Raw genomic sequence first — 21,862 nt, 5'->3', positions numbered from 1 at the left:
GGTTAGCTCAGGCTCTCAGTAGGTCGCTGAGGCGCCGAGCCAGGTGCCGGTCCAGGCTTCTGGGGGGATCTTTTCAGAGAATGATAGCGAAAATAGCTTTGGCTATACTTCTCCCTTAAAAGAGAAGTATGTTTTTTTTTTTTGTTTCATACTTACCTAGGTGGATGCAGCATCAGACCGATGCTGTAGCTGTCCCCCGGCGTCTCTGCACCAAGAAACGAGCCACCAAAGCACTGCTGATGGCTCGGTTCTCACAGATCCCAGAGAGGAGAGCTGCTGACTATCAGTCAGCAACTCTCTTCTCTGCTCCTACACACTTATTGGAGCGCTGAACTGTGGAGGGGTGGGGGAGCGGCTCTCCCAGCAGTTCGCTGAGACTGCCATCAGTCAAGGCAGCTGGAGGATCCAGACTTCTGAAGACGGGATGACGCGCTGCCTCGACCGATTTCAGAGACATCCATAGTGAGTGGACTTCAGAATGCTCTCCGCTGAAAACGGGTCACAGGAGAGCAAAACGAATTGCACTCCTGTGACACAGAGGAGAAGCCCAGCCTAAAAAGCTTAGGCTGGACTTCTCCTTTAATGGTCCTGTAATCAATTTTTAATGAAATATTGCGTTTTTCTTTTTACCTGTACTGCCCTCTGTAAACTCACAAACCTCTCCCTTCTCCCCCTCAATTTTTGTTTGTTTGGAACAAGCAGTGCAGTTGCAGGCATGTGCACAACCCTATGCACAGCACAAATCATAGTCCCTAGTTCTTCTTGGGAGTGAGCAAGAAAGGGTGGTTATATTTCTACATACAGTAGTACCATGGAGAACGTAGCTACCTTCTAACAGGAAATCATACCACAGCTACCAAAAAAAGAATTTTGAGGAGGCTAAGAACAATAGAAAGTACCTTTTTGAATTAACACAACATACTTGAATTTTATTTTTTTTTATTGTTTCCAAACCAGAGTCTAGGGTCACTAATTTTCAAAAAGGAATTTACATAGTCACAATTATGATCGTCCATATTTTTGTTAATTAAATACAGGGATTTGTAGATTAGCCAGGTGAAGAAGCTCTAAGTGGTCCAGTCAAATTACCCTATCAGCTGTTTCGAGTGAATGAGTCAGCTGACTTGCAGAAGGCGGCTGGTTTCACATGGGCGGTCCTCCTGCCAGTTTTTCATGCATACCTGATCAAAGCAGCCATTGTTCTCTATGGAGCGGCGGATGGAACACCTGAAAAACAGATGGACAGATGGGGGATCCATTCCCTATCCATCCGGCGTATTGGATCGGATGACAGTCAGATGGAAACAGTCGGATAGAGACGGACTGCCCCATAGAGAACAGTGGGGCTGTGTTCGTGCCCACTCCGCATAGCAGAGCAGACACGGACCTGTCATTCGCCCGCTCAGCAGGGATCAGCGAAGAGATCCCCTGCTGAACAGGCGGATGCTCTTTACGGAGTCCGTCCAATGTAAAAGGGGCCTTACATTGTGAAAAGAAGCACATCCATTATGCAGCACGCCAAAGCAGGAAGACAATGTAAACATAGCTGCCCCCCTGTACATATACAATTATAAAAACAGGTGCATACATTAACCACTTACCGACCGGCCACTGTATATATACACGTTATTAGTTTGAAGGTGGATATCTCGGTAACGGCAGCAGCTGCTGCCACAACCGAGGTATCCATCTTAAGTGCCGGTGGTTCTGTTTACGATAAAGGTGGTCTCTGCGGCAGATTCGCCGCGAAATCACTGTTATCAGCAGCGGGAGAGGTGCCACCCCCCTCCCGCCGCTCTCCCGCACCCTCCGCCGCTTACCGGAGCCGTCAGTAGCGGCGGAGGCGATTGGGACCTGTCACATCAGTGGTATGGAGACGAGTGAGGGGAAGATGGCCCCCACCCGTCTCCATACCATAGGAGGGCGGAAGTGACATCATAATGTCAGCTCCGCCCATACGTCTTAAAGGCATATTTTTTGTTGTCATTTTTTTAAATGACAATTTTTTTTTTTGCATTTAAGTCCAAATACGAGATCTGAGGACTTTTTGACCCCAGATCTCATATTTAAGAGGACCTGTCATGCTTTTTTCTATTACAAGGGGTGTTTACATTCCTTGTAATAGGAATAAAAGTGATCCAAATTTTTTTTTTTTTTTTTTAAAACAGTGAAAAAAAAAAAAAGTAAAATAAATAAGAAAAAAAAATTTTTTTTAAAGCGCCCCGTCCCGATGAGCTCGCGCACAGAAGCGAACGCATACGTGAGTAGCGCCCACATATGAAAACGGTGGTCAAACCACACGTGAGGTATCGCCGCAACCGGTAGAGCGAGAGCAATAATTCTAGCCCTAGACCTCCTCTAACTCAAAACATGCAACCTGTAGAATTTTTTAAACGTCACCTATAGAGATTTTTAAGGGTAAAAGTTTGATGCCATTCCATGAGCGGGCACAATTTTGAAGCGTGGTATGTTGGGTATCAATTTACTTGGCATAACAATCACAATATTAAAATATTCACAATATTAAAAAAAATTGGGCTAACTTTACTGTTGTCTTATTTTTTTATTCAAAAAAAGTGAATTTTTTCAAAAAAAAGTGCGCTTATAAGACCGCTGCACAAATACTATGCGAAAAAAGTATTGCATTGACCGCCATTTTATTCTCTAGGGTGTTAGAAAAAATATATATATAATGTTTGGGGGTTCTAAATAATTTTCTAGCAAAAAAACCTGTTTTAAACATGTAAACACCTAAAATCCAAAACGAGGCTAGTCCTTAAATCATTACCATGCACTGATAGGATTATTTACAACAGCTTCTTTTACAGGTTTATCTAATAAAAATACCAAAAAGATCATGCACATTAAAGTTGCTCTTAAAAACTAAGCTACAGTACCAGATTGGTGCTGCATTATACCAAAATTAGGCTTGGGAAATTTTTAAACTACGGGGTTGCTGCCACTGACGAATTATCAAAAAATAAACCATAAACTTGTAAAATAACTGAATATTGTCACGCTTTATATAGTTGTATTTGACAACTTAAAGAATATAAAATAAAAAATAAACCATGAAATATTTACTAATTGGTAATGAGCTTAATAAATTGTCAACATAACGGTAGTTATCACATTTCCTTTAAAAAATAAGAAGTATTGCAGACTTGAGGAAGTGGAATAACCACTTATTGCTAAAAGACTTATTGAAAATATGAAATGCTTGTGGCACTAAAGAAAACATCCTCTGTACATATTTGTGTGTACACTGATGGGAGAAGTAAATGATCTCACACTCATCATTTCTTGAGCTCAGGTCCTCTTTATTTGCCAATTTATGTTGATTTTAAATCTAATAACAAGACAGTTTATCAGTGCAATTGACATAATTTGAATTCTGTGGACAGACATGCATGCAATTAGGAAAATCAGGAGTCTGAAAGAATATATGTAATTGTCATTTAAAGTGGATGTGATGGGTTTACTTCCTCTTTGTTTTCCTGCAAAGGTAAAGCATAATGGGCTACTATGCATCCCATAGTAGCCCATTATGTGTCACTTACCTGACACAGGATCCTGCGATGTCACCACTGTCCCCTCTTCCACAAAGCGTCCATCTTCTTTCCGGGTTTTGCGGCTCCGGCGCTGTGATTGGCTGGAGCCACGATGATGTCACTCCCGCGCATGTTAGAAACGGCACGCTCAGGGCGCCTGCGTCTACGGCGCATGCGCCATAGACATCGCCGCCTTTCTTTTGGAAATATCTCCTAAACCATGTAGGTTTAGGAGATATTGCACTTACAGGTAAGCCTTAATCTAGGCTTACCTGTAAGTAAAAGTGGTCTGTAAGGGTTTACAACCACTTTAAAGAGAACCTAATATTCCTAAACATTCATGATGTACATAGATTTGTTTGTCGCGTATCTAGAAATACTGAATAAATGGGCTTTATTTCTTGTTGGGTACAATTAGTGACTTGCAGACCACACATTGATGTCAAGGCTACCCACAGCTATTTCCTAAATGCCATACATGAAGATTTTCAATTGCTGGCAGTGGTATGCTTTTGAGAGTTTATGCTCTGGTCCCAGATGGCCTGATGACACCAAGTGGACAAGTACAAATTTGTCATTCTCATTGAAACAAGTGCCAAATAATGCATTGCATGTGAAGCAGGACGCACAGGGGAGACACTTTGTGACACATGAAAGAATTTTTGGAATATACACATTATTGTCACCTCATCCCATGCTCGCCTTCAGGACTTCTCCAGAGCCTCCCCCATCCTCTGGAATGCTCTACCCCAATCCGTCCGATTTTCTCCTACTTTATCCACTTTCAGACGATCCCTGAAAACTCATCTCTTCAGAGAAGCCTATCTGGCCCCCACCTAACAACTGTACATTTATCTTCTCAATCAGCACATCACCCATAGTTATTACCTCTTGTATCTCTTGACCTTCCCTCTTAGATTGTAAGCTCTAAGGAGCAGGGCCCTCTGATTCCTACTGTATCAAATTGTATTGTATTTGTACTGTTTACCCTCAAGTTGTAAAGCGCTACGTAAACTGTTGGCGCTATATAAATACTGTATAATAATAATAATAATTTCACAGAAATCCCATAGCAAATGTCTTGATGGTGCCAAGAAATGTACTTTTGTGCTATTTGAGAGCTGATATAACCAAAAAAACATTCAGGAAATTATTTAACAGTATAGAACTAATTAGATTAAGCCCGTGGTTGTGATGTGATCTTTCTGCAATTAAAGTTTTGCACTGCAATTCAAGATCCATGGTGTGCTAGCAAACAGATGTCAGCCAAGTGGCACTGACATGCGACTTTGAAATTGTGCAATTTCAAATGAAGACACGTAATTTCAAAGTTGGATTCGGTTGGGAATGGGGGCACAGAGTGTCTACAGAGAAATATACAACATGTATACCGATATCATTTTACAGATAAAACTCCAAACTATAAATCTACAGGAAATTTGAATTACCAGATACACAATAAAACATAAGTAACCATTCAATTAATTATGGCTTGTTAATTTGTCAACAGTAAATACAAAGGATTAGAAACAAACATTTGATAACTGTTTAAAAGAATAAAAAGAATGTTAATTGTGAGGACATGTTTTCCATATTCTTGTACTAAAGTTACATCTCCTATAACATAAGGTTTATAACATGATCACGGAGAGTTTTCAATAAAAAAGAAAAAAAAATGGCAGCCACTCACCAGCAGCATCTGAAATCCCTGATAATCAACAGACTGAGGAGCTCATGCAGTCGATCTGCTACATACTAAATAACTGCTTCACAATTAAAGAGAAAGTGGAGCATAAGTACACAAATCTTGTATCCCAGCCTGGCCCCCAGTCAACAAAAGGAGATATTGTTCTTCAGCTCAAGGGAAACATAACTAGTAAAATGGTTGACATCTGTATTCCGAAAACGTTTCCTGGAATGTGACCAATATGCTTGAGTGTACAAAATACTGATTTTTCTCGCATGCCTAACTTTAGCTTGCCGTTTAAATTACAGACACCCATCAGTGACTACTTTGAACTGTCAAAAGCCAAGCGGTGATCCTAACATTTTGTAGAAAGAAAATGTTTATATAGCTAAGGAACTTATTTTAATACAGATTGAAATAAAATTTCAATTACTGATACTGCACAATATAAAACAAAAAGAAAGCTAGTAAAACGCAGGTCTCAATAATAATTGCACAAACCGCATGCCTGTGTGGGAAAAAACAAAACAAAACTAGATCACTCACTCGGAGTTCGTGCACAAGGCAAATACCAGCAAAACTAACTATAGAAAAACTAATTTTACACACATTCACGTCAACATATTTGACGACTGCAGCGCAAGTCTATGATTAGCAACTTGGAAAGGCGGCACCTGGGTGTGTGCACTGAACACCATTCCAAACCATTACGAATATTAGATCTTTGGGATAGACAAATTTACAGAAAACCAAAAGCTACAGTATTAGACCTAAAGCGGTCTTTTAGGCTGGATTCACACCTATGCAGTTTTAGTGCTTTTTGCATTTTGCGGATTTGCACTGCAGTTCATTTCACATGGTTTCCTATGGAACACGTTCTGTAGTGCAAATCTGCAAAATGCAAAAAGCACTAAAAATGCATAGGTGTGAATCCAGCTTTAGTTCTGAATATATCTGTCAGTGGGAAAATAATTTAATGAACAAGTACCACATTCATATGAATTCTAATCACTAAGATTCAGCAGGGAGAACAATGGTCAAAGAAGTAAACACTGGCTTTATGAATTCACTTTTTTTTTTACATTAGTGGCTAAAGATCATAAAGCAGACAAAAAATAGCGGATAAATATAAAAATGGTTACCGCGCTAGTGGTTTAAAACAAAATCAATGTTGTTACTGTGGTTACTGTAGGAGCCAGCAGCATGCCATGAAATATTTTTCACAGCAAAAAATTTGAATTGCCATTAGTGTCGCTCTATATATATATATATATATATATAAAAAACAAGGAGACAACATTTTCACAGATCTGGTGTAGCTCTGCACACCAGATTTTGCACATTCCAGTTTTGGGCATTCCTGGCAAAAATGTACCTATGGAAGTGGAGGTGTATTGCGGTGTTCCCATGGAGAAGTATAACATCAGAATATAGCGAATATCATTTTGGTAAGCAGATTTGAGTCTGTGTGGTGGCAAGGAATCACTTTGCAAGAGGTGAAGATATTTGAAGACATGAAGTCATACAGACTTTATCACTATATACTTGTTTCGTCACAATTTTTGAGACAATTCACTATTTGTGGACTTTGTCTATATATAGATACATATATAGCTATCTATCTATATATAAAACTGTTTATTTCTATTGATCTAAGTTGTAGCGTGACAATTGTGACCATTCGAAAAAAAAATTGTTGATATATTGGAAGAACAAACAAAATACTATACACAAAAGAAACATAGCATTATTTTGTACAGTGGGGAAAATAATGATTTGATCCCCAGCAGATTTTGTAAGTTGGTCCACTTTGTTACTTACAAAGAAACGAATGGTCTATAATTGTTATCATAGGTGTAATTTAAATGATAGAGACAGGATATCAACCAAATATCCAGAAAAATCACATGATACAAATGTTATAAAAGGAGTTGTAGTTCAATGAGTAAAATAAGTATTTGATCCCCTACCAACCAACACTAATTCTGTCTCCCACAGACTGGCTACAGTATATGCTAATGTGGTACACAGATTAGTCCTGTCAATTTAAGAATGTTCTCCCAATGACAACTCATTATGTGTATAAAAGACACCTGTCCACAGAATCCCTTTCTTCCATTTCAAACCTTACCATCATGGGCAAGACCAAAGAGCTGTCAAAAGACATCAGGGACAAGATTTTAGACCTGCAAAAGGCTGGAATGGGCTACAAGACCATCAGCAAGAAGCTTGGTGAGCAGGAGACAACTGTTGGAGCAATTTGTTGCAAATGGAAGAAATACAAAAATAACCATCAATCGCCTCATGGGGTATGGATGATCATGAAAAAAGTGAGGGATCAGCCCAGAACTACATGGGAGGAGCTTATGAATTTTCTTAAGGCAGTTGGTAGCTCCATCGCCAGACAAACCATTGGTAACACAATACGCCACCATGGATTGAAATCCTGCAGCTCATGCAAGGTCCCCCTCCTCAAAAAGGCAAATGCATTGGCCCTTTGGAAGTTGGCCAATGAACATCGAAATGATTCAGAGAAGGATTGGGAGAAAGTGCTGTAGTACGATAAGACCAAAATTGAGCTCTTCGGAATTAACTCGACTCGCCGTGTTTGAAGAAAAATGCCGACTATGACCCTAAGAACAAAATCCCTACAGTCAAGCACGGAGGTGGAAACAATATGCTTTGGTGATGTTTCTCTGCTAAAGGTACAATGTGGCTTTGTGGCATTGAGGGGCCAATGGACGGGGCCATGTATTGTAAAATCTTGGATAAGAACCTTCTTCCCTCAGCCAGTACACTAAAGATGGGTCGTGGATGGACCTTCCAGCATGACAATGACCCAAAACCTCCCGCCAAGGCAACAAAAGAGTGGCTCAAGACGAAGCACATTAAGGTCATGGAGTGGCCTATTCAGTCTCCAGACCTTAATCCTATAGAAAACGTATAGAGGGAGCTGAAACTTCCGAGTTGCCAAGCGACAGCCAAGAAACCTTAGGGATTTAGAGAAGATCTGTAAAGAAAAATGGACCAAAATCCCTCATGAGATGTGTGCAAACCTGGTAACCAACTACAAGAAACGTCTAACCTCTGTTCTTGCCAAGGGTTTCTCCACCAAGTACTGTTCTGCTTGGGGATTAAATAAATACTTATTTTACTCACTGAAGTGCAACTCATAATTTATAACATTTGAATCCTGTTTTTTCTTGCTTTTTGGTTGATATTCTGTTTCTATCATTTAAAATACACCTATGATAAATATTATAGACCCTGAATTTCTTTGTACATGGGCAAATGTACAAAATCTGCAGGGGCTCAAATAATTATTTTTCCCTACTGTAGTTAGACTTAAAGAACTGCAGTCTGCTCATATATGTAATAAAAACATCTTTGCCATTCTGAAGCTTCCCTCCAACCACTCTGCATATTATTTTATATATACTGTGATTCTGTACTTGCCAAATATGCTGCAGAAATCTCGCTCCACTGAGTTTGGCTGCAACCATTTTAACTGTGGGCAGCTGAAGCTGCTGCCTGTTCACTTCCTGGATTTACACAGACACAAAGGAGGCAAACCTCCAGCTCTGCAGCTCTCATTGGCCCTCTTATGACTCACCCGCCCCTCCCTGGCAAACTCTCACGATAGTGAGAGAGAGCTGTGCATGATGTTATAAGCCTAGGCTTTTTACCAGACAAGAAAGAGAAAGTGGGCTGTATAAGGCATTTACTGGCAGAAATAAAAATAGGATTTTTTCGTCATACTTACCTGTAAAATCCTTTTCTTTGAGTACATCATGGGACACAGAGTTGGGCTTATATTCCTTACCTGTTGGGTTATACTTCATCTCAAAGGTGACACTGGTAGACCAAAGGTCTTTAGACAGGAAGTGATCCCCTATATAACCCCTCCCATACAGGAAGTACTTCAGTTTTTTAGTAAGCACTAAATCCTCAAAAAGAGGGGAGGGACGTCTGTGTCCCATGATGTACTCAAAGAAAAAGGATTTTACAGGTAAGTATGACGAAAAAAATCCTATTTTCTTTTTCATACATCATGGGACACAGTCAGGCTAATATTTATTACCAGCTGGGACGTCCCAGAGCAATAGCCTTGAGGGGAGGGAGACACCCTGCCAAACAATAGCCATCAGACCTTATACGGCAGCCCGCAGTACACTGCGGCCGAAAGCCAAATCCTCGGCTGCTCGAACATACACTTGATAACATTTTGTGAACGTATGCACTGAAGACCAGATCACAGCCTTACAAATCTGAGCCACAGATACCTGATGGCGAAAAGCCCATGAGGTTCCTACACCCCTGGTAGAATGAGCTCTCACCCTAAAGGGAGAAGCTTTACGTTTCAGACCATAGGCCTGAATGACCAATTGACTCAGAAAGGCTAGCTTGCGTGACAGCAAGTCTAATGGAACTTCCTTGATAGGTTCAAATGGTTGTTTCTATAACACAGACAGCACCAAGTTCAAGTTCCAAGGACACATAGGTGACCTAATGGGGGGAAGCAAGCGTGTTGCCCCCTGCATAAAGGTTCAGACCAGTGAATGGGGGGCTAAAGGCCTTTGGAAGAATACTGATAGGGCCAAAACTTGACCTCTGATTGTACTCAAAGCCAATTTGATTTCCACAGCTGACTGTAGAAAAGAGAATTCTCCCAATCACATATTTCCGAGGATGCCATTTCCTGGGTTCACACCAAGCAATATAAGTCTTCCAGACCGTATGGTAGATCTTCCTGGTGACAGCCTTTCTAGCATTCACTAGGGTAGACACCACTGGTCCCGAGATGCCACGGTCCTTTAAAACCCTGGCTTCAATAGCCATGCCGTCAAATTTAGAGACTGTAAATTAGGGTGGACTATAGGACCTTGAGACAGTAGATCGGGGAGCCGTGGAATCGTCCGTGGCCCGTCTATTGTCAGTCTCACAATCTCTGGGAACCAGGGCCTTCTGGGCAAGGCTGGTGCCACCAGAATGACTGGAACTCTCTCTCCGAATCCTGCGCAACAAATGTGAAAGGAGAGCGATCAGAGGGAAAGCATAAACCAGGGAGTACTGGCTCCATGGAAGTACCAGAGCATATGCTCTTGATTGCCAGAGGATCTCTTGTTCAGGGCACAAACTGCTGCAGCTTGTTGTTGAACCTGGATGCCAGTAGGTTGACCTCTGGCCATCCCCAAGGTTGGCAAATTTCCTAGAACACCCCTGGGTGTAGGGACCCTTTCCCCGGGCAGATCTGCTGGCGGCTGAGATAATCTGCCTTCCAGTTCTCTACTCCCGATAGATATGGACTGCCGATAGATTCGGCACATGTCCCTCTGCCCAGGCTAGTATGTGGTTCACCTCCTTCAGAGCTGAACGACTCCTGGTAACGCCTTGGTGATTTATATAGGCCAATGCAGTGGCATTGTTGGAATGAACCCTGATAGGGTAGTCCTGAAGCCCCACCGTCCAGGACCGTAGGGCCAGTCTTACTGTCTGTAATTCCAGGACGTTGATGGGCAGGATCTGTTCTGTCCTTGACCATTTCCCCTGAGTTGTGAGCTCCTATAGGGTTGCTCCCCAGCCTGAGACTGGCATCTGTAGCCAGTACTCTCCAAGTTACTGAGAGGAAGGATCTTCCCTTTCGCAGGTTCTGATCCTGCAACCACCTGTTTAGGCTTAAGCGTGCCCGAAGAGATAAGAACATTGGATAATCCAGGGCTTGTCCTCTCCTGTTCCAAGCCAAGAAGATGTCTTGTTGTAGAAGCCTGGAATGGAACTGGACATAGGGTACTGTCTCGAAGGAGGATACCATCCTCCCTAGAAGATTCATGCAGAGCCGAATGGAGGGTTGTCTGGTGCCCCTTATCTGACGCACCTGATTCTTCAGGGCATAGATCCTTGTGGGTGGCAAGAATACTCTTGCTTGGATCGTATCTAGGATCATACAAATACTTTAGACCTTAAGTTGGTTTGAAGGCTGATTTTTCGGTATTTCTAATCCAGCCTAAGCTTTTCAAATACCGCACTGTGCATGTTAGGCTCTGCTCTAGAGCCTGTAATGAGTGATCTCTGAGCAGGAGGTTGTCCAGATACCCAAGCATCAGGATCCCTTGGGCCCTTAATAGACACAGCACTGGTGCCAGGACCTTTGTGAACACCCAGGTAATTGTAGCAAGCCCGAAGGGTAGAGCCACAAACAGAAATTGACGTTCCTCTACTGAAAATCACAGGAAACTCTGAAGAGGCTGAAAGATAGGTACGTGTAAATACGCGTTCTTTATATCAATGGAGGTTAAAAAGTTTTCCATCTGGAGTGAGGCTACAACTGAGCGGACAGACTCCATCCGAAAGGACTGGATTAGTAGATACCGGTTCAGGGATCTTAGGTCCAAAAATGGGCCTTTTGACCCCGTTTGGTTTTTAAACCGAAAAACAGGTTTGCTCTTTCGGATATAGGAACCTGTACAATCTCTCCTTGATGCACTAAATGATGTACTGCCTGAAGCAAAAAGTCTTTTTGGAGGATCCAAGGGAACACTGGATCTTAAAAACCTCTGAGGGGGAACCCACCGCAACTCCAGCTTGTAACCACGGAATAATTGAGGTGACCCAATCGTCCTGAATTGTTAATCTCCAAATGTCCACAAAGTGCAGCAGCCTTCCCCCCCACCAGATAGAGTGGGGATGTATCCTCAAAAGGAGGGCTTGGTGCAGGGTTTAGAAGTATTTTGGACCCAGAACTTTTTCTGGCCCTGGTCTTGCAGCTTGCCCCTGGTCCTAGCGCCCTTTTGGCAGCGGAACTGCCTTGGCGCTGAGACATTTGAGGAAGCAGTTCCTGAAGTTTTAAACAAGAACGCCTTTCTTCACAGGAAGTAGAGAACTCTTCCCTCCAGAAATCTTTTGGATATATTTGTCCAAATGATCACCAAATAAACGTTCCCCATGAAAGGGGAAACCTGCCAATAATTTTTCTCAAGGAAGCTCGGCTGACTAGTTCTTAAGCCACAAAAGTCTGCGCATGTATACAGACAAGAGAGCCAAACGAGAAACCTGCTGTATTGATTCATTTTAAGGCGTCAACAGCAAAACAGTGCTCAAGGAATATGTCTTATTTTTAGGCAGTTCATCCTCCTGGTTAGGCCTATCAGGCCGTTTGACCTGATCCTTTATGGACTGGCAGATACCAATTGCTGCAACAGCTGGCTGAATAGCTGAACTGGCCAAAGAAAAGGAAGCCTTTAATAATGACTCCAATTTCTTGTCAACAGGGTGAATGGGCTGATAACATTTCAGCCCTGTGCGTTATCTACCGGACAAGTTAAGTTCTTGTTTAAGGAAGAAGCTGCTTGATCTACGGCTGGCATGCTCCCCTTTTTTAACAAACTTTTCATCCATGGACTATAAAAAGGGAAAACTTCTTAAGAGGACAAAATCCTGTCAGGATGTTCCCAATCAGCATACACCACCTGTTCCAGCAGGGGGTGTAGGGGGAAAGCCTGTGGGGCCTGAAGAGGCCTCATGGATCCCAAGAGGACCACGGGGGCTCAGTCACCTCAGCAAGAGGCAACTTAAAGGCAGAACGAAACCATTTCGGTCAGAGTCAGGATGAAAAGCCTCTGCGACTGAGAGGCAGACATCAACTGGATATCTTCTTGTCCAGATTGCTCGGAAGCAGACTCATCCGCCAGGCCCTCCACAGAATCCTGAGCTTTTAGTTCTTCCCCAGCCTCAACCCATTCCCGCTCCAAACTAGGAGGCTTCAGGGAGGGGTATCTGTCACGCTTCTTGCCACCCTGTGGGATGGAGGCAATCCTATGCTCTAACCCGGCTAGGGCTGAGGACAGTTCATCCTTGGTGATAAAGGGTGAAGCAGCAGCGTTGACTGTAGGCACAATACTAGATAGGCGCAGAGGCTCAGATTGCCCAGAAGCCTCTTGTCCTTCAGGGGATACAACACTAGGGATATACCTAGGTTCATCAGGGACTACTGACGACATAGGTGTGCCCTTCCCTGTAGTGTTAGTCCCACTCCTCTTTTTTAAAGAGATTTACTAGCCACAAAAAGTGTACTTGGGTGTAGTATTAAAACACCTCAGAAGGGAGACCCTTTAATAGGGCTCACCAAGCCCCTATGCAACAATCCTGCTAAGCACGTTTAGCCTGCCAAGCAACACTTGGTGGATTCACGTGACCCGGGTAAGGAGAAATGAACCGCTGCAAGTGCCTGTTCAGAGTCTGCTCTGTGTCCCACAGCTGCCTTCTGGAAGCACTGCATGCTTGGCATATACAGCTTGAATAATATGCCAATAAAGTTCTGTGCATGCACGTGAGCGGTCCCGGCGAACGGGTGTGGCTGTATTCGCATAGGACTCAAATCTTCGTACGCCCAGATAAAGGCTACTACGCATGTGAGGTGAAGCCTCGTGCACCGTGACCAACAAACAAACTGCTAAGTCCAGCGGTGCTCTTACGAATGCATATGCGCCATGGCCCACCAAAGAAACAACTGCCGAGCACAGTGGCACTCTTGCGAACGCACGTGTGCCATGGTGAACCAATGCGAAATGGTGCACCGTCACGCGCCATCATACAGGTAAAAAACAGCCAGACAGTTTTACTATCCAAAGTTAAAACAACAAGGGCAGAAGATTTAATAGATGAAAAGTTGAAAAAATGACTGAAGGTCCACTTTAATAACCAAAGAAAAACTTTTCTCAGTCAGTTTATAAAAAAAAGTGCATACTGTATTGGCTATAGCCTAAAGCTGAATTGAACCAAAACCTATTTTGTATATTTGAACAGTAAAACTATATTACCTCTAATGCTCCCCCACCTCTGGATGCTTCAGCGCTCGCTACCAGCTAACAATCTTTTGCACCATGTTTTTAGGGTGTATTGTGTTACATGGTTGCAAGAGGACCCCCACCCTCAAACCACACCACTTCTGCAGTCTGTCCGTTTTCGCACATTTGTCACAAGTGTTGTGAACTAGTTTGTGAGAAAATGAACACACTCGTCTCCCACAAAATTAGGAAGTTAAGTTGACCATAGATGGTTTGTCTATTCATTCAGCTAGTGGGTTAAACAGAGAGAAAAAAAAAAAACACACAATAGATTCCTCCATTTACAGAAACGAGGTGAATGAAGGAATCCCCGTCGGGACATTGTATTCTGACAGTAGAACTTGTTTTGCGTCTTTTAACTGCTTTAGCCCGGGAAGATTTTACCCCCTTCCTGACCTGAGCACTTTTTGCGATTCGGCACTGCGTCACTTTAACAATTGCACGGTCATGCGACAATGCACCCAAACAAAATTGACGTCCTTTTATGCCCACAAATAGAGCTTTCTTTTGGTGGTATCTGATGACCTCTGTAGTTTTTATTTTTTGCGCTATAAACAAAAAAAGAGCATCAATTTTGAAAAAAAAAAGAAACGCAATATTTTTATTTTTTGCTATAATAAATATTCCCCAAAATATATAAAAAAAAACAATTTTTTTCCTCAGTTTAGGCCGATATGTATTCTTCTACATATTTTTGGAAAAAAAAAAAAACGCAATAAGCGTAGATTGTTTGGTTTGCGCAAAAGTTATAGCATCTACAAAATAGGGGATAGTTTTATGGCATTTTTATTATTATTATTTTTTTTTTTACTAGTAATGATGGCGATCTGCGATTTTTATCAGGACTGCGACATCATGGCGGACACGTCAGACAATTTAGACACATTTTTGGGACCATTGGCATTTTTACAGCGATCAGGGCTATAAAAATGCATTGTTCCCTAGTGTGTGTTCTAACTGAAGGAGGGAGGGGACTGTGTAGGGGAAGAGATAGATCGCTGTTCATACTCTGTATGAACAGACGATCTGTCACTTCTCCCCTCAGAGAACCGGAAACTCTGTGTTTACACACACACAGATCCCGGTTCTCCATGTGCCCCGAGCAGTCGCATTGGCTCCGTGGGCGAGCGCGCCCCTAGTGGCCACAGTGCAAAACGACGTTACTTAACGTCATTTCGCTCAGCCGTGCAATTCTGTACAAGTACAACTGCGGCGGCTGGTCAGCAAGTGGTTAAGGTCACTTTGCAATAAAGCAAGGAAGCATAGAAACCTCTAGTGTATTAATGTGCTTTTACTAAACAAAAATGTTGAACATATAAACTATTACAAATATAGGTATACAAGACTAACAGATATACATCTCCTCATCCTCACTATCATTTTCGGGGAGCACATCCTCAGAATCCCAGTTGTGGGATGTGACAATGGCATGTACCTTGGCTTTACTAACAGGTTTACGGCCTTTCTATTTAAGGAATTTATTGGATTGGTCGTGAGGGCTGTACACCACTCTTGCAAATCATCAGCCTGACTAGCAGTTGAATGTGAACATTCTGAAGCAACTGCTAGTTGGTCTTTTAATACCTCAATTTCTGCCTCTGACTCCTTTGTGAATCAGTATAAAGAGCATGAAGGAAGTACAAACCCACTGTGGACACTATCCTTCTCAGCTTTACTTAAATCAAACTCCTCAAGGCTAAAATCTACAATATGATCTGAAATGTTATCAGCCCATTCACCCATGCATACTATGCAAATCCTTAGCAAGAGGCCCCCACTCATTGTCTTTGGCCCAGGTAGGTAGCTTGTACTCCTGGATACCAGAAACTTCTGCAGCCTTGCTTTTCTTAAATAGCTTACACAGCATTTTTCTTATCAAAAAGCAACAGAAAACCAGTCTGCTCCAGTTAAACTTTTTTTTAAGATTCTTTACAGTAAACCCAAGGAAGCATAGAAACTTCTGTAGTGTAGAATAAACTGATCAGTGACTACAGCCACTGATCGACAAAAGTTTACCATGTTGTCTGACAGAAGTCGAACAACAGACTTCTGACGAATGAGGATGGTCACACACAATCTAAATTCATCTAGTCCACACTGAACTGGCTGAACTTCAATCCATCCATAGCCAGCTAATGTGGAATCCTTCAATTATCTGAACAGATACTCCATGGCAAATCTGGCGGACTTTTGCAAAATGCGACAAAACGAGCGCAGAGAGATACAACACATTTATTATGAAAAATGCAACAGTATGATAAATCGGTTGCAAGTCTGTGGGATACTAACAGATGCCATGCGGGGAACTCCGTGTACTCTCCTCCAATGATCATACTTGTCCTGACATGCCCCTGCTGCACAGCCTGTCACTGGGAAGCTCAGTGTGCTGCTACTTCTCCTCCCCCCAGCTCTTATGCAGCTGAGAACAGAAGGAATGCAATCACTTACAAATAAAGGGAAAAAGGTATTTATAATTTTAAATACAAAATTGTAATATATACAAAAATGTTTTGCCTTTCATTTCTATTTTAATCTGAATGGGATGTTTTACAAGGTGATCGCTTACAATTACTTTAACGCCTTTGTTCCCTCCAACTAATGCTGATGATTCAACTAGGCAAGATGATATATGGACAATATGAAATATGGGCAATGCAAGTGGTTACACAGATTTGCAAGTATGCATGCCCAATTATTAACTTAAAGTTTCAAAGAAATGAGAAAGATACTTTAGCTTTAAAGCCCTAAAGTCCTCCATCACACAGATGGTTGAGTGGGGGTGTTAAAAACAGGTGGATGAGCCACGATTTTAAACTCCCCCCCCCCCCCCCAAGCTTACAATATAGCTGGGGGGGGGGCAGGCACCATAGAAAGGAAAGTAACATGTCATGTCAAAGTGGCAGGCAGCACTTCCTGTCAAACTCAGCCAGTCACTTTAATGGGGCTGCCTGGTAATTTTCAATGGGACTAATGAACTGCAACTGCTGTCGAAAGTGAAGAGGTTACTCGCCATACAAAAATTCTCATACAACAGAATACTACTTCAGAAGTGACGTCATGTGTTGAATAGTTTTGTATGTATTCTTTCATCTCTGAGCATGTGTAGCCTTGCTCTTACAATTTTTTTCGTCCAAAAATCATACTAATTAAACAAAAATCGGACGTTGAGTTCACGTACGACAAAAATTTTATAGTCTACATATCCAGCTTTTGTCTGATGAAAAACCGGAATCGGCACTGCTTGCCCACAGACAGCAAGGGTTCAGCACTTTGCAGCTGCTGGCAGGCGACAGATGACTTAAACTGATGGTTCATAATGAAGACCAATTTCAACAAACTATTTTAGCAATTCAGGGAGTGTTAGTATATACTGCTTTTGAAAACAGCATATTCTTTTTTCATAACACAGTAAATCAAAATGACATTCAGCAACTCACAGTGATGCAAAAAAAAAAAAAAAAAAAAAAAAAAAAAAAATCTACTTCCACTGCTCTGCTCAACTAATAAAATCGTTATACAAAGCACAGGGATCTAAGTCTCACAGACAAACACAAAATCATAACAGTGCGCCAAATGAAAATGGGATTCATTTTCAGAAATTCTTTGGGTGTTTCTTTCCACAGCTAATAAGTTACATAATTACAATATATTTTAAACTTCATGACCAATTGCAACAATTGTGATTTTTGGAACATCAATATTGATGGAGACAAATCAAACTGGTACACAATATGATTAGGCAACAAGGTCAAAAGAGCATGTAATGAAAAAAAAATAAAACTTACATCTAGTAGCGTGTGCAAGTGCTGATCCTGAAAAACACTGTGCAGAAAGTCGAGATCTTTCTCACTGCAGTCTGTGAGCGCATGGATCTCCTCCAGGCTGTCCAGTACTTGTGACACTGCTCCTAAAAGCAAACATGGGAGAATAAAAAAAAAAAAAAAAAAAAAAAAAAAAAAAAAAGCTAGGAGGCAAAGCTTTATGGCAAAATGACCTTTGGACAATAAAAACAATTCACTAGCTATGATAAATGAAAGCCATTACCTGAAAAGGTAATGCAACATTCACAGACATTAAGAAACAAAAGAATAGCAGTAAACAAAAATAAAAAAATAAAAGATAACTTGAAAACAGGAAAAAGATAAATAAATACTAATTTGTAAGAAGCTATTTAGGATGACATGCAAAATGAAAAGATGTAAAAACCAAATTGGCATCAAACCTTTTTAATTTTAGAAAAACAAAATCAAGTTTTACAAAGACACACAACCACTTGAACTGTAAAACTGATATGGTATATAAGAGAGGGATTCCTATATGTAAAACTGTTATAAAAGTGTGCAAGGAATGCTAGAAAGGGAAGGCAAGCAGTTAATACACACTTGAAGTATACACTGATCAGCCATAACTTTATGACCACCCACCTATTAAGTAGGCCACCAAAACCACCCTCATTTGTCAAGGCATGCTAGACTCTTAAAGTATGCTGTAATATCTGGTACCAAGCCATCAGTAGCAGATCCTTAAAAGCGATTCCTAATTATTTTTACCTCACTGCATTCTCTGTGCGCAACCCCCCCCTTACACTTATCCAAGTCCTTTCTCAATCCAGCGCTGTGCCCACTTGCAGTGTTCTGTTCTGTTCCTGAATTCACAGGCTTCACTGGGAACCTCTGGCTTCTGCTGCTGTCAGTCAAATTCCATGAGGAGGGGTATGGGCAAGCTGCATTGTGTGTCTATGGACACACACAACCTGGCTTGGGTTCATGCCCCCATGGGTGCCCCATCAGCACACGCCTTGTATAGGGGGCACTTGGAGAACAGAAGGAGTGGACAGCACCAGTGGGAAACCCCAGGAGGAAGGGGCTGCTCTGTGCCAACATCCTTGCACATAGCAGGTATGCGGAACACTCATTTATGTTAATAAATTAAAAAAAAAAAAAAACAATTAAAGGGGTTGTAAACCCTCGCTGCTTTTCACTTTAACGCATTCTATGCATTAAGGTGAAAAACCTTTACTGCAGCAGTGCCCCCAAGCATCCCTTATACTAACCCGACCCCCGAAAGTTGGCCAACGGGAACGAGCACGCCAGCTGCGGCCGGTGTCTCGTGTCCTGATTGGATAGATTGATAGCAGCACTGCCATTGGCTCCCGCTGCTGTCAATCAAATCCAATGCCGCGGGCCCTGGGGGGTGGGGGTGGGGGGCAGAGCCGAGTACTGCTGTCTGTGTCAACAGATGCAGCAGTAGGACACAGGAGCGTGCCCCCACAGATGTCTACGAAGGAGAGCACTTCTCTGATGGGGCACTCGAGAAGAGGAGGAGCCAGGAGCACTGTGGATCGGGGCCACTCTGTGCATAACCAACTGCACAGCGGAGGTAAGTATGACGTGTTTGTTTTTTAAAAAAAAGCTGAACCTTTACAATCGCTTTAAGCTTTAGCATTACTTTAAGGCCTTGTGCATATTGGGCATCACAAACGCCGCTTTTAAGGGTGTTTGACCTTTTTCTGCTCTATACACACATGGGCATTTACAGGCAATTAGAGGCAGAAAAAAAAAAATCATCATTTGCAAGTTCGGGGGAGAAGAGTTTTGGCAGAAATAAAAAACATCTGACATGCCTAAACGCGAAGTGCATTTAGCAGTTGAGCATTCATTAATTTCAATGGCCAGAATAAATTAATATTCTGGCCAACTGAATAAATGAAAGCTCAAATGGTAAACACAATTGCAAAACGCAGCTTTAGGCACTTTTTTACATTGCATTCAAAAGAGCTGGGCAAGCGGCCAGTGTGCATGAGGCAGTCCTGTAAGCTGCAAGGTGGGGCCTCCATGGATCTCACTTGTTTTTCCAGTGCATCCCACAGTTGATTGATTGGATTGACAGCTGGAGAACTTGGAAGCCAAATCAACATCTCAATCTCGTTGGTGTGCTCCCCCAACCATTCTTGAACCATTTTTGCAGTTTGGCAGGGCACATCATCCTGCTAAAATAGGCCACTGCCATCAGGGAAAACTTGTTCCACTTGGTCAAAAACATGTCAAGTAATATTCACATGAATGGGAGGACCCAAGGTTTCCCTGCAGAACATTGTTCAAAGCATCACGCTGTCTCCCCTGGCTTGCCTTTTTCCAATACTGCATCATGGCGCCATCTTTTTCCCAGGTAAGCGATGCATATACACCCGGCCAGTCACGCGATGAAAAGAAAACAAGATTAATCAGACCAGACCACCCTTTTTTCATTGCTCTGTGGTTCAGTTCTGATGCTCATGTGCACATGGTAGGCACTTTTGGCTGTGGACACAAGTCAGCACGGACACCCTGACCAGTCTGCGGCTACACAGCCCCATAAACCACAAACGGCGATGGCCATTTTTCCCCCCATCAACACAAACTTCAGAGACGACATGTTCATTTGCTGCCTAATATAGCCCACCCACATTCAGATGTCATTGTAACAAGATAATCAATATTATTCACTTAACCTGTTAGTGGTCATAAAGTTATGGCTGATCTGTGTATTTGTGAAAATCCTATCCCCTCACAGTTAGAACACACCTAGGGAACACACATTTAACCCCTTGATCACCCCCTAGTGTTAACCCCTTCCCTGCCAGTGACATTTACACAGTAATCAGTGCACTGATTTAGCACATTTATAGCACTGATTGCTGTATAAATGTCAATGGTCCCAAAAATGTGTCAAAAGTGTCCAATCTGTCCATCCCAATGTCACAGTACCGCTAAAAATCGCAGATCACCGCCGTTACTAGTAAAAAAATTAAAAATGCCATAAATCTTTGCCATAGTCACACAAAAGTTGAAAGTACAAACACGCATGCTTGGAATCAATGCTCACCAAACACGAAATTAGCAGAAGGGACCCAAAGGGTGATGATCAAGAGCTGAAATTCCTCATAGTACATCACTACGTTCGTGTTTGTGGCACGAAAATTGTGTACCATTCGTATGCAAGACCATATCCTGGCACACGCCCTTTTGACAAATATCAGACACTCGGTTGTCCAACATTCGTACCGTGTGTACAAGGCTTTAAACTGAGTTTTGTGCAAATGACTTGCCCCACTTTACATTCACTATCAAAATAAATCAAATAAAAAGCAGCTACCTGCCTAGCAGGACATACAAAATTGGTATAACTTGCATGTCACTGCTGAAAATGCACTACTGTTAAATAGATATGTAATGACTACTGGATCTGAGGAAGGTAGATCACGGCCCCTTTCACATTGGCTGCTAGCGGTGCGGTTTTAACCCCCCGCTGGCGGCCGAAAAAGGGTTAAAACCCCTCGTATAGCGCGGCTACAGCCGCGGTATTACCGCGGTATAGCCGCGCTGTCCCATTGATTTCAATGGGCAGGAGCGGTTTAGGAGCTGTGAATACACCGCTCCTTCACCGCTCCAAAGAAGCGGCTGACAGGAGATTTTTCCTTCTCCTGCCAGCGCACCGCTTCAGTGTGAAAGCCCTCGGGCTTTCACACTGAACAAACAGCGGAGGCTGTTGCGCTAAAAATAGCGCCTGCAAACCGCCCCAGTGTGGAAGGGGTCTTATTGGTAGTTGTTAAATTCTAACTATATGCAAAATTTTAAAAAATACCTATAAGATGCAGGCAGTGACAAGCAATTATATAGCCACGTTTATTTGTCCTATGTGAGTGCAGCATTTTCATCAGTGAAGCACAGCAGATGTTAGCATGTTATGCCTAGAAATTGCTTTGGGGTGCTACTGAATGAATGGCACCACATTGCACCAAT

At 42.3% G+C, this 21,862-nt stretch overlaps 1 protein-coding gene across 15 annotated transcripts in view; it reads right to left on the bottom strand.

Annotated features, from left to right (window-relative positions):
- CASK (calcium/calmodulin dependent serine protein kinase) overlaps nucleotides 1–21,862 on the bottom strand; it is a 508,902-nt gene that overhangs the window by 153,513 nt on the left and 333,527 nt on the right. For all 15 annotated transcript variants that reach the window (XM_073616292.1, XM_073616297.1, XM_073616294.1 and 12 more), the window contains one exon: nucleotides 17,867–17,988. In XM_073616292.1, coding sequence (XP_073472393.1) covers nucleotides 17,867–17,988 — 122 coding nt within the window. The remainder of the gene's footprint in view (nucleotides 1–17,866; nucleotides 17,989–21,862) is intronic.

This window comes from Aquarana catesbeiana, linkage group LG02 (genome assembly GCF_042186555.1).
Source record: "Aquarana catesbeiana isolate 2022-GZ linkage group LG02, ASM4218655v1, whole genome shotgun sequence".
In the NCBI taxonomy this organism is placed as follows: domain Eukaryota; kingdom Metazoa; phylum Chordata; class Amphibia; order Anura; family Ranidae; genus Aquarana; species Aquarana catesbeiana.
The sequence above is the reverse complement of the archived record's forward strand: the minus strand, read 5'-3'. Positions and strand labels throughout refer to the sequence as shown.